This window comes from Rosa chinensis, chromosome 4, assembly GCF_002994745.2.
Source record: "Rosa chinensis cultivar Old Blush chromosome 4, RchiOBHm-V2, whole genome shotgun sequence".
NCBI lineage: Eukaryota > Viridiplantae > Streptophyta > Magnoliopsida > Rosales > Rosaceae > Rosa > Rosa chinensis.
In genome coordinates this window covers 62,359,085-62,373,473 of record NC_037091.1, presented here as the reverse complement: position 1 = coordinate 62,373,473, position 14,389 = coordinate 62,359,085, and the positions used below count along the sequence as shown (strand labels likewise).

General features: G+C 37.5%; 2 protein-coding genes across 2 annotated transcripts; both read right to left on the bottom strand.

Annotated features, from left to right (window-relative positions):
- Positions 1-1,317: 1,317 nt before the first annotated feature.
- Positions 1,318-2,980, bottom strand: LOC112199892 (transcription factor PRE6). Its single transcript, XM_024340872.2, has 2 exons — positions 2,336-2,980; positions 1,318-1,928 (listed from the first exon to the last, which is right to left on the bottom strand). Exons 1-2 carry the CDS (start codon positions 2,471-2,473, stop codon positions 1,776-1,778), a joined length of 291 nt encoding a protein of 96 aa, XP_024196640.1. The 5' UTR covers positions 2,474-2,980; the 3' UTR covers positions 1,318-1,775.
- Positions 2,981-10,316: 7,336 nt separating this feature from the next.
- Positions 10,317-13,067, bottom strand: LOC112195809 (peptidyl-prolyl cis-trans isomerase CYP23). The gene is made up of 7 exons (XM_024336004.2): positions 12,786-13,067; positions 12,447-12,709; positions 12,236-12,308; positions 12,053-12,142; positions 11,414-11,453; positions 10,738-10,820; positions 10,317-10,655 (listed from the first exon to the last, which is right to left on the bottom strand). Exons 1-7 carry the CDS (start codon positions 12,909-12,911, stop codon positions 10,635-10,637), a joined length of 696 nt encoding a protein of 231 aa, XP_024191772.1. The 5' UTR covers positions 12,912-13,067; the 3' UTR covers positions 10,317-10,634.
- Positions 13,068-14,389: the final 1,322 nt, after the last annotated feature.

Here is a 14,389-nt window from a genome sequence, read left to right as displayed (position 1 = left end):
GCTACTTGCTACTTGCTAGTGTGAAACAGATTATGAACTCACTGTTTAGCTTTGTAAAGGTCTGTCGCAAACAAAGGAATCACGCCTATACTGTGGAAAGCGTGCATGTGAAGTCTTATTCAGTTAATCACGCTTGCAAACACTATTGGAAATGTGGTTAATTATGGATCGATCAGTTGTCGGTCTTGCAGATTCATTGAGATAAGGAAACGTTAGAAGGACAAAGTAGTTTGAATTATTTTACGTACGCGCATCGGAGGATAAAGTCGAGCAAGATGTCGATAAGCAAAGATCAGATAGATTCATGTATACTGTCAGTAGAAGTTACTGGCCGGCATGCGGCCGGGGCATCATAACAGTTAGTACGTTATCGCAATGTGTTTGATAAGTTGTTTGGCTCATCGATCGTTACAAATTTATTTACACATTATTTTCTTGCTTCAAGTGCATGCATGCTTTTCTATTACAATTAGGTGTTGGGTATTTACTTATGGTCTTTAAATTGATTGACACCAACTAATCATCACAAGTGTTTTTCCCTAAGCTAGCTACCAAGTTGGTCTAAGGCTTGAAAGCTGGTCAAGAATTTATTCATCATCAAGTGACCTGCATGTAAAGTCTCGTTTATTGTTTTATTGGCCTTGAATTTAACGCTGTAGGCCTCTAGAGTTATAATTGGGTCAACATTAAAGACGTTAAACTCAATCTGTTCATTTATTTATTGACAAAGACTAGAGAAACCATCCACATTGCTTCATTTCCCACCACCAATTGTGGAGTCACTTGGATCATTTCTTGTACCAAAACAACAGAATTTGGGATGTCACTGTAAAAGTTCTTGGTAGCTATAGGTAACTCCTTTAATTTCGTGCCTTATCTAATTAATTACGTACTTGAGGGTAGCTAATTAATTAAGTTAAGCATGACATTGACAATGCTTTGAGTACCGAGTTAGTTGTCGTAATGACTACACACTTTAATTACCTTAATTATCCGACGAAAAACATATCGTTAACTTTGGACCACGACACCAGAGATTGTCTGCATCGTCGATGCTCATTTCTCATCGGATTATTTCTAATGGTCATAATAGCGGGAAAGAAACAATGAATGGAGGTTTATTCATCTTTGCTGTAACCTCGTTACCAATTGAATTTGGTACCTGTGGGGTAATGTCACATGTTTATATCGACATTGTCACCCTCAACTTCTGCCTTTTAACAGGTCCACATCCAAGATTTTTAAATGAATAATGCAAGAAAAACAAAGAAGATTACTATATATCTGCTTATTTAGTTCAATACTATTCATACATTATATGTGTCATAATCGACAATAATGGATAATATTATAAATTCACTTCTCTGGGACAAAAGGCACATATATGTGTATGCATATATTATGAAGTAGCTCACTGGATATAGCTAGATATACTGAGATTCAAAAAAATCTAAACACAAAATTAGTTAGAACTTTTACAAGGAAAAGCCCTTTATTATATATATATATATATATATATATATATATATAGATATATATATATATATATATATATTAAGTTAATTAGTTACTACAAGACTTGGAAAGCGATACCATGGAGATCGATGAAGACGTCCATGCATCCATGTGTAAACACTTTCATAATTGTGACTAATGAGCAAACCCTAGCTATAGCTTAGCCAGACATATATGTAGCTAGCTAGAACAAACTCGTTGATGATCATGACCAAAACAGAGACTTCATATATAGAGTAATAGTAATGGCAGATCGACGATCACATAAGTAAGCTCCGGATAATGGCGGCTTGGTCGGAATCCATGTCAGTCGTGGCCAAAAGCTGAGACAAGCGGTCACTCAGGTCGTCGACCTCTCTGTGTAAGTTTTTGATGTAGTTGCAAGTCTCCTGCAGGACCTTGGATGCTGACACCTACAGAATCCCAGTAACATGTACAATTAGCATTTGACCTAGGCCAAAATTATAAGGGAGGCAAATATTAAACAAACTATACATATGAATGAGGATCGAGTTGGGGAACAATTGGAGTCCCACAACCCACACCCACAGCACACACCACACCTGCAAGTTGTGGCTACAGATGGAATAAATGAATGCATGAGAGAAGGGCTAGCTAGCTGTGGTGCCTGAGCGGTGAGTGTGACTTATCTACCTTCTTATAAAGCCAACACAATAAAGACCACACAAAAGGGAATGCACACATCTAACTATAACTAATAACTGCTATAGCTTTCCCTCTTGCAGAGTAGAGAATAAAACTCATCAAAACAATATCCAATATTATTGGCGTACGTTTATATTATTAAAGAAGTATATACCTTGTCCGAGCGCCTATTGCGAATCTCAGGAAGAAGTTGCTGTAACTTGGATACGAGATCAGCGATCTGGTCGTCACTGATGTTGTTATTCCTGGAACCGCCCGACTGCCTCGAACGCGATGATCTTCTGCCAGACATTGTTAGAAGGACTCGCTAGCTCTTTTAGTTTCAGGTACTTGTCAGACCGAAGATGTAGGAGCGGTAGTTCAATTAATATATAGACTTGATGAGAATGAAGGAGCTGGATATATGGCCCGAGGAAAACAGAAAACCTGAGGCAAGCAGCTAGAGCAAGAGTGGTAGTTTAGTTGTCAGAGCAGATCGAAGCAGAGTATATAAGATAAGGGAAAGAGGGAAAGATGGAGGAAATGTTTGAGAGAGGAGACAACTACTTATGGAGAGAAGGGAATTAGATAAGGGTAGAGAGAGAGAAGAGAGAGATGGAAGTAATTATGTTGTTGTGGGATATGAGAGGAAGAGAGGAAGAGGGAGACAAGTGCATGGGAGAAAGCAGTGGGCTAAGGCATGTTATTAATAGGGTTTTGGTGATCGAGAAGATTGAGAGGGAGGGATAAAACTTATTTAAAAATTATTTGATTTATAGAGGAAAAATAGAAATAGAAAAGACGGGAAGGTAGCTAATTGAGGGAATGGGAGATACGCCATGCTATCTTTTCTGGGCGTGTTCCCAAACTGGGGTTAGAGTTCAAGTGGGTTAAGGCAAATGTGCTTGTTTCTCACCCTACGTTCCGGGCCTCTTTGTGTCAGTCCCAGCACGCAAGCCCATGTTATCTTTTTTCACTCCAGTTCCTCAAATTTGAACAATAATACAATTAAAAAATTAAGCAAATGGACCCTAATTGTATAATGTCTGTTTAAATGGAAAGTATCATGTCAGATGAATGATATGATATAGTATTTAAGTGGGTGTTTCATTACTAAAGTCTTTCGAAATGAAAAAAAAAACTCCCAACCGTAAAAGTACTTAAGTCGAAACAATATTGTATTAGAAGAGTCACAGTAATATGTTGTTTAACATATTCTTATTATTTACTTATCGATTTTAATCTCATCTATATATTTGGTAACCAAAACAACATTTTTCTCTACGTACTGGTCAATTTCTGCTCAATTATTTTTGTATTTATTTTTTTCTCAACATCTTAACTCACAATCTAAAATGACATAAGCGCAATGTCAGCTAATATGTGTGTGTGTGAGTGTTAAATTACTATTTCGGGGTGATGGGGTAAAGTAGATCGAGAGGGCGTGAGGCTCTTGAGAATTGTAAGCTCCAAGATGGATAATGGCGATCAATGGCAATCATTAATTAAGTGCGACATCGTTGAATGTTGACCAATCTCATCTTTATATATTTATATAACCCACCACAAACGATGCATTCCCATTCCCCCACATGTTATTCTGGTTTACATCATGGCACGTGTGTCTCGCCTGCCTTAAACTAACCGGATTCCCTGCCAAGCATATTGGAAATAGACTGTACTTAATTACCCATAATTGTGTGCTTTATATACAGCTTCTTTTCAATTTCACACTTGATGGTTTTCCCAAAAACGCAAGAAAGAAGTTTAGGGTTGAGCATGCGTTCGGTTCGACCTTTTTGATTGCATGGTTAAGGTAATCCATGAACTGTAGCTAGGGTTAAGGATTAATTGTATCTGCAGCTAATCGGGAAGTGTTGCATTATTTTCCGGCGTGCTTCCTGCTCCCTAGCTATTTTGTCAAAGTTCATTTGTCGATATATGTGACCGGAATTAAGCTCTAGGGCTTGGGATTACTACTGCATGTAAATCCCGATTGCAGTTTTTACTGCATCTTGTCTTTGACATGAAAGAATCGATGATAAGTAACCAAACAACAGCATGAGTCCCAACCAAGACAAAGTTTGCTAGCTGGCTCGATCAACAATTTCAATTTCAAAGTATACCCAGCAGCAGCCTAAAGTTAATGATCATATATATAAACGACTCCTAGCTACTATATGCATGTGCATTAGTTTTCATCTCAACCTTGATGAATGGTGCATTGCAACGAGGTTCATGTTAGGGACTTCATTACCATGCATGCACCTAGCTAGCTAGCACACAGTTAAGTTTCGGTCTTGGTTAATTTCACGTTTATTGTGGCCAAACACCACGATTTGACCAAATTCATAGTTGAGTTGGGTTTTGTTCATAACTCCACATGGTCATTGGCGCCAACAGAGGGATTTTGACATTATACGGTTTATACCTATGGTCAAGTTTACCTGATTACAGCTTGGACGTTTCATAAATGACTTTTTTTTCCCGCACTTTTCTGATCCTTTTCTTTTACAGAAAATTATACCTCCATTTAAATTACTACCATTGGTACCGTTCTCGGTCCAGTTCTACCAAACCAAATTTGCATGGTTTAGCAGTTTAGCTAGACTATATATGCCTCTAACATATGCTCATTGGATACCATATTTCATACAGCAACAAAAAATCATATTTTACATTACAAATTCATGACAACAAAATATTTACATTAATGCATCCAATTTATTAAGTTCATCCCCTGGATTTAAGAATAAGCAGGTCTTTGTTCCGTCCAGAGCCGGCCCTGAGGCAGCGGGCGCTGTCTCAGGTGGGCCTCTGACAGCTTTTATTTTTTATGTATATTTGTAGTTCAATAAGACTTTATATATATATATTCTTTGCCACCACAATAGCAAGCTGCTATTCTAGAGCAGCGGTAATTGTGTAGTGTGGCTTAGAATGCCACCCAGGTTTGAGGCAAAACTGCTGCATTTTATGTTCTGTCCTCCTTTCTTTTTTTCATTCTTTTTCTTTTTCTAGTTTCTTTTGTATTAAGCACTTTCTTTTTCTCATTGCTACAAAATAGTTTCATTTTATACTCTCTCTCTCTCTCTCTCTCTCTCTCTCTCTCTCTCTCTCTCTCTCTCTCTCTCTCTCTCTCTCTCTCTCTCTCTCTCTCTCTCTCTCTTTCTCGTTTCTTTTGGTATTAAACACTTCTTCTTTTTTCATTTCTACCAATGTCCTTTCTAATTTAAGAATACAATATAGATTTTTTGTTCCATTTTTTTCATTGCTACTAGTGTATTTGAGTTCATTTATTATAGGGAAAAAAATCATATAAATGTTCGCCTCAGGCCTCCAAAATGTCAGGATCAGCCCTGATTCCGTCATTATGTATAACAAGTGATTTGACGAATCTTTTACGTAAATAGTCCTTGCAAAGAAACCTAAATGATGAACAGTTTTTATCACACAATTAAATCACATGGCAGCCTAGTTTGTGTGAACTTCTAATTAACATAAAGATGAGGAAGTCTAATGCAGTGCATGTCGTATAGCCCATAGATGAACTTGAGGCCAACATCATGTCCATCGAAAGATATTGTCGTGCGTATATAATAATCTGATTGTGTTTTCACACAATGCAAATGAACGCTTTGGCTGTAAATTAAGATCTATGAATTAGGACTTAGTAACATCACCATAGTATGAAATCACATAATAAAAGACAGCCATGAAACCTTTATTTCGATTTTCAAAAGCTTCGTACTAACCAGATCGACCACATTAAAGTCTAGGGTAGAACACATGCACTTAACTATAGATTAGTTCAAAAAGGACAAAAAAAAAAGTGCAGAAGAAGAAAATAAGATGACTAGAAGCAAATGTTAGAAGGTTCCAACCAAATTTATTGAAGGGATGGAGACAGATCGATAACGCCAAAGTCGATCACGTTGCACCTTCTTTTTTCTTTTTTCTTTTTTTTTTTAAATTGTTTGGTTTGGAAATTCTTTGACGTAGATTAACTAACCAAAGTAAACCTAATAAGACTGCGCATGGGATTTGGCATGCATTGAATTAATACAAAGTTAACGGCCGACTAATTGATGTGCTTCACACTACCCGCCGGCGACGGCAGCGGCTAGATTTACGTGTCTTCTCTGGCAGTAACAATCAGTCATTAATAAATCATCATCTTCTCCTTCTAGTTTTTTTTTGGGTCCGATTTTATTAAATTATGGTCAATAAGTTATTTGGACATGAACGAAACAACCAAAATCAAGTTGTTCTACAGTTCTACTCTCGATTAGCTCTTTACAATATTCATTTGAGGGCACTAAGCAACAATGGGTCACGAGCACAGTATATTTCATACCCTGAGTCACCCTGTACAGTGTTCTGGGTCACCATGGTGACCTGCACAGTGTATTGCGTGCCCTGGGTCACGGGCACAGTGTATTTCGTGACCTAGAGAATGAAAATATACACTAAAAAACAGTGAATAGTAGGTGACCTGGTGACCCAACGGGTGAACTTGCTCTTTGACGGATTGCTCATGGACCCATATTGAAAGTGATGTGATGAATAGTTATGTCCATTGTATGCCTCTTGAAATACTAGGGCATGCAATTTTTGGAAGAAAGTGAATATTCATATATCCGCACAGCTAGTATTATTGAATCACCGCTAAGAAAATACAAACATCAGAGTTTAAGTTCTTGCATTGAACGGGTAACAAAGTCCTAATAAGTAAACCTCATTATAGAACTTAATGCTCACTTATAAAAACCAGCTGTAAAATAAAAAAAGAATAATCTGGTTTGTGATAAAATTGTAAATTCCCGAAGCTCAAACATTTGAACCTTTACAATTCTCAAACAATAAAAATTAGCTTTATAAAATGTAAATATCTTCTCTTTGTAATAACATAGATAAACTAACAAATTACATTGGATTGAGCCGTTGGACTAAGTTTGAGTCATTTCTTATTAAAATTTTGTCGCTCGAGCTGATTGCCTCACCGACTATCTCTACAACAAAGCAGTGGGCGGAGTTTCAAATTCTGATCGATTTTTAAGCATACGAGTAAATAATCTCTACCGCTAAAACTAAAACCCCACCGACGATCCATGACCTCTTTTTTATCCCTTTATTGTTGTTCAGTCACATTTACGTTGAATAAGATGAATTTAGATTGATACAAGACGCAACAAAAATCTCGGAACGTCGTTTCTCCATGTGACAGGTCTAGTGAATTCCCAGAATCGAACCAACAAGGGCACCAAAGATGTCAAGGCAAGCAGCAGATAGAGCAGCGAAACATAAAAACACAAATATTGCAGATGGGGTTAAAGATCGACCCCATTGTTCCATGTAGGCTCGTGATTCCTTGTATAGGAGTTTGTTAGCCACGTGAGTATGTTCGACTTCCTTCACTTGAAGACTCTCTCATGTATGTGAAACATCATGAGACCCTAAAGTCAGCGTAGCTCAGTCCACTGATGGAACTGATCACCATTTCTAACATGTTAATGGTAAACTAGACTTTTTGCAAATTCACCATGTGGAATCATTGAATTCTTCGGCTCCATTGGCTAGATCTAGAAGTTCGAAAACTAGTTTCATTTGCTTGCTACTTAGGGCATCTTCAACCTTGGAGTCAAAAGTCAAAGTCATTTACAAAATTTGACACCCGATGTTATTACTATTCATTTATATTTTCCATCTCCAATCTCCTTTAGTCAAAAATCATACCCATTTTTTGTACCAATTAATCTGAGCCTTCTATTTTGAATTGAGTTAATGAGGAGTGAATCAGAGCCGCTCATTTCCTAACTGTTGGAAGCCCACAGTAGATGATGGCGCATTTGCGACCCAGTGTCGGCCTACGCCACCGCGTGTGTCTGGCACGTCCAGCCATCAGCCCACTCAATATTGTCGTTTAGTGCGTCTAGACCTTCTTTTCTCCCTCTAGCGCATAATAATCATGGCTGCAAAAAAAAAAAAAAAAAAATCATTTTGGCTTTCTACTTTCATTCCTTTGTCATTTTGACTCAAGGTATGACTCAAAAGTCATTTTGACACCCTTTTTTATTTGAGTTGGAGATGGTGACACAAAAGCTCCTTAGTCATTTTGGCTTTTGACTCCACTATTGAAGATGCCCTTAGGTCATCTCCAGTAATAGAGGCTACATGGCTAATTTCCATTATATAGGCATATAGCCCCAATTTCATCACCAACAGACCAACAAGGACTCACAAAAGGCTAAAGGGTTAATTTGAGGGCCAAATTTGTTCCTAAAGATAGCCCAGGTCGGTGATGTAAATGAGACTAGCACGTGGCGAAGAGAAAGCAGAGAATGCTATATGCATGTGCTGTGCAAGTACTAGAGGGAAGGGATTCAGAGCACCGACGTGCACTTTCACCAACATGAATGGACGATCAAGTGCACTCTTTAGTTATAAAAAAAAAAAATTGACTTCAAATATCAAGGGCTAATATCATATAATAAGTCCCGAGTCACTTACACTGCCGATACATCTATAAAAAAAATGTTGGCGAATAGTAGACTAAGTTATGACTAATATTTTTCTCAACCGATGTAATTTTGTTTTTTTTTAATTTACTGAGAAGAAAATATTACATTTTATATTTTGATCTTATAATTTTACAACGAAACCTATATATCTTTGTTGAAAAACTATTTTGCTCCCAAAATTAATTGTACTTAGAATAGAAATAGAAGTATTTCAATATTAATAAAATTAATTTAAATAATAAAATATTGAAGGGCTACTATAATTTAGTCCTTAACTGTTGAAGACGGTTGATTCTAAAAAAAATAAAAAAATTGTTGGAGACGGTTTAACTCTCTCTTGCTGGAGACCGCTATAGTAGGATCCGTTTTTTTTGGAGACAATTCATTGAACATATTGTACTTCTTGTTTTCATCAAGGAAGACAAATCAAACATAAATCAGAACGATAACAGTTATCGTTTACTTCTCTTTATCAACGCCGTGACACTTCAGATCCGCAAATGAAATTAGGAGATAAGATTTCATTAAGTGATCGTAAATGATCTTATGGGTTCATCAGGGGCAGGAAGCACATGTAATGTTTCCACGAATTTAAATTCTTGAAACACATGCATGGGGGGAGACTGGAGAGGAGCATTGACATTGGCCATTGTTGTAATATGTGGTTCAGATAATCATTATTATGACGATGCATACTGTTTTGAACAAAAACAAGAGGTAGGTCACCATCTGCTTCGTTAAACAATTCCTCCTTACTGTACCAGATTCAGACATGTGACTGTGATCCCCCCATGTTGATGTTGGTGTAGGCCCAATCATCTCTAGCGTTTTCGAAATGGTAAAGTAGGTTTTAACTTTTAACCAGATTCTTGTTTGCTACATAAATTTACACCATACAGACATGATCATGACCTGAAGCTTTGTCTCTGAGGCCAGTGACAGGTTTTAACCAAATTCATGACCGTCAAATTGTCAACTGAATTTAACTCTTCGTCGGCTTTCGGCTTTATGGACTTATGGTGCAGGGAGGAAGAACACTAGAGGATTCTAAGCAGTGCTTACATTACAACCTCTAGAATTGAAGTGATGATACCAACTTGTTGGGGATTTCAAAATATTTCAAATTTGCAAAAGTGGACCTGCCAAGGTTCTCAACTTCTCATCAATGCGGCATAGATGTACACAGTAAAGAATGATTGTGCTTAGACATGTCTCCAGGGAACCAAAATTTTCTGCGAACTTTGTTGACAAACTGGAACACTCTTTTGAGTCTTTTCAGGGTCCCAAGATTTTGTTTTTGTACTAACTTTTCGCCACTCAATCCTCTTTCCTTTTTTTAAGATTCTACGTCTTCAGTTTGGTCGTCTTAAGAAGAGTTTTCTGTGACATTTTCATTGCAAAACTAGCTCAGTCGAGGGTTACGTTGACCCACTTTCGTGCGTTGTTGGGCTTTAAGAAATGGCATAAACAGCACTGGGCAACATAGCATTCATATCTGCCACCATTCAGTGTAGCCCAATAACAGTGACGGTCCCCTAGGATCGGGATTTGGGTTTCCTGCTCGACCCGCATCATGGAATGGTCCAAATCAAGACCACACCAATGGTCTCTCAATAGATTATGAGCTCATACATATGCAAGAATAAACACTTCCAGCTATTTGACAGTTATCATTACCTAAATTTACAGAGGCAAAGATAGTAGCAAGTTTTAGTTGTTGCCTTTCTCTCTTCATGTACATAAATCTATCCATCAACAACATCAATCTATCCAATCAACAACATAAATAGTGTCAAAAGTGTTTTTTTTTTTCTTTTTTCCCATGCAAACAGATCAATCTTTAAACTTTTCCTCGCCGTTTCTAAGCTTTTGTCTGGGACAAATACAACCACTGATATCTGGATGGGTGGCGGCAACCCAAAACATTTTGTCATGCTTGCATTGCCTTCTATTTCATGGGAAGCATTTCATTCGCTGGAAAAGGACAAAGGATGAGTCAATGTTTACATGGTAATGTTTCAAGAAAACATGTGGTTAACAACTTGCCATCTTTTACCTGTCTTTCGATTTCAATAGCAGATGCAGTAAGTCTCCGCTTCAGTATTGACCTCTCACGTTCACAATTCTCCATTTCGGTATCTAACAGCAGCACAATCACGCAAAAACCACAATGTAAATTCAATTAATAAACTGTGACAACCGATAACTCCCATGCAATCCTAGATGTATGTTTATTTGGCAGAGATGCATCAAGAAATGAAGAAGAGTACTCAGCAATATGCATGGTTCAACTCCAGCCTTGGATGCAACCTAGTGAAAAACATACCACTACTACATACTAGTAATCTAGTCATTTATTTAAGTTAATAGTGAGTCAAGAGTCAAGACCTCTATTATGCACTGCCAGAAATAACAAATGTTAGAAATTCTAACCAGGATATAAGAAAATATAAAACAATACCAGCCTTCATTACAATTATATTATCCCTACCTCCCCTTCACTTTTTCTCTCTTCTCAAAGCCTTTATAGATTTCAGAAACACTTAGACATCATTGATTCGAAGATTATGAAACTCAACTTTTCCTAGACAAGGTAATTTTACTGAACATGTATGTTCCATTGCAGGACCATGTAGCTCTGAGACATCATTCATGCACCATATTCCATTAAAGTGTTACTTTTATATGAAATTAGATTGCAAAAAACAAATGACAGGATGGTTGAGTCTCACCATAGTAGTATGATGACAGAATTGTAATACGTTCGTTCGGCTGAAAAAGAAGAAACAAAAAATAAGTAAAGAAAGAAACCAGTTCAGAGCCAAGAATGCAGTGATTGTAATCCTTTGATCAAATTGATGAAATTGTTGAAATCCCCAGCAAATACATTAGAAGCATAATTGGAAGCATACATAGACCATTAAGGCAGAGCAGGAAAGCATTGTTTTACTGCATTCAGCTCAAGACATCAACTATAAGGATATCTAATGTCCGAGACACAGGTCTTAAAGTATTAAACAATACTCTTGGTTGATATATAACATCCATATTCCAGATAACGAGAAATGACTCTACAATAAACAAATGTATTACTTAAAAAAAAAGGGCCACAAGACACCCAATTACATGTCAACTATCTGGCAGAATGAAATTGCCCAAGTTCCTACTGGCATTAGGAATACAGTTATACAACAGATGTAATAGCAATCTACAGACATCTTAGAACCGTGAAGAATAAGTGGACGCATTACAACTAAATAACTAGATATATTATCTCACAAAGCAATTCATGCTGATAAAAAAAGGTCGAAGTAAAGAAGAAGAGATAATTTACTGGCATTCTAGAAGTGAATGCAGAACAATAAGCATACCATTACAAAAATTCCCTCGCGACGAGTAGGGACTTCCTCAAGCTTTCTCAAAGTCTCATCACCTTTAGTCACTTTACCAAATATTGCGTACTGACAAAAGGAATTATACCAAACACAGCATTACTCATCGTGCTCAATAGGTGATGCTGACCTAGACAATCTAGTTGCAATCACCATACCTACCTGACCATCAAGATGAGGAGCATCTCCAAGAAGCATCGAAAATGAGGAAGCCGCACTATTTGGGTCTTCATATCTACACAAAATCACGCACAAATACTTAAATGCAGAAATCAACAATCTTACCAACCTGCAAACTCAAACTTCAAAACATGGTACTTGTTTATATGAACCACACAAACAGTGAAAACACTATCAACAATTAACTATATACCTTCCCATTGATAGAATGCCTCTGACATGTTTCACATCACTGAATTCACCCACCACGGTCTTCTCCGCTTCTGCTCTTTGCTGCTCGTTCATCGGGGCCGATCTTCCGCTGACCACGTCGGCGACTTGGGCCACAAAACCCTTGTCGACCCTAAAGAAGTGGTTGGTGTTATAGCAACCTAGACGGACCAGCTTGAAAATGTGGTCAACGGTTTTGGGTGCAACTCCTGGGAAGAACCCAAATTCAATGTCCCCAAAATTGGTCTGCAAATACAAACAACATGTCCAAATGGCTTCAGTATTTGGTTTCACTGTAATTCAAAACCCCACTTTCGCTTACCTGAAAAACGACGCGGGCGGATCCGAGCAGAGATTCCTGAGACGAAGCTATGACGCTGGTAAGAAATGTTGTGTAGATACAAAAGCAACCCAAAACTCCGATCAGAGCTGACTTTCGGCTCCACATTTTCGCTCCCAAATCCGATCAACGGTTTCTGTTGACGGCTGATGCTTTCCTTGTTCTCATTCTCATTTTGACTAGTAAGAGTGTGTGGTCATTTTTCTTAATTCTGAATGAGGTCCAATCACATCATTCTGGGCTGGGCCTAATGTGTTTGATTCTGGTTCTTTTTTTTTGAAAAGGAAGGTAATTTTGGTCCGTGTGATTTGTTTTGGATTTTGGATTTCCCAAATACCGGACAAATTATTGTCTTCGTTCAATAAATAATAAACAAGAGTCTAATTTGGGTCGATTCAGAACAATGTCTAAATGATTGGTATCTGCAAATGTATTAGTGTGTTTCGCTTTGTCATGATTCATGAAAAGCTTAGGCAGATAAGGAGGTTAGGAGAGAATCCTCTCCCATCTAAAAAACATCTCAATGCCGGTGACAATATTTCAAGAAATAAATGTCGTGAATCAAACCTCTCAATATGAATTTGGCCGAAGATGTTTGGAAAGCCGGTGTGACTCTTATTTGGCAAATTGGAGACAACTTATTGGTTGACCTAGCTAGGCCGGCCCCTTTACTATTGCTACGTGCTAGGATTAGGAGCTCAAAATTTCCAAAAATCTTGTTTGTTTTGTTTTGTTGGGTATCAAATATTCAAAGTTGATGAATACACACCGTGCATGGGCTTCTCTTCTGTACACCATCCGGCCCACACTCCCCCCCCAGTTGTATTCGATTGCCCACAGAACCGAATTAGCCTATTTTAGACTTTTAGTTCTAGTTCTAATTACAATACCAAACTTGTCAATCATTTAACAACTAGCTGTCAGCATCTTTATTATAAATTATAATGACTACTCTAGCAGACAGTTTCACTTTCATAAACTTAGAATTTGGTAGCTACCCATTTTAGATTAATTTACGTATCCATCTTCAACTGGAGCACGCAACATCTACGTCTTTTGATTCATGCATGGTATCGAACCTTTATGATTGTGAATGTGTTCCTTCTTCCCACGGCTCAAATCTATTTGAATTTTCTCCAAAAGCATATATTCATGTAAACCAATTAGCTAACTAAAATTTATATATATATATTCCTGACCGGCCGGAAATCGACTTCTAGATGACTAGATCTATCTGCTTGTCAATCAAAATCAATGAATTAATTATTCCACCCTACACTGAATATGATCCTGCACTAATTTTCATCCTGGTAATATCTAATGGGGTTTAGATTTTTATTATTAAGAAGGCTAGGAATTAATTTGACGAAGTCCAGCCATATATGCATGTGATAACAACAAAACAAATTGCAGAAGATGGTATATATGCCCCACTCGAATTGTGCAATGATATGATGTGAAGTAGACATTGTAATTAGAATGGATGCCATCTCACGTAAAGTTTGGCCACATCCACCATTAAAATTGACCTACAAAACAGAATAGCAGAAAGAAGAAAGAGAAACATATTATTTTCAAAATAGCAG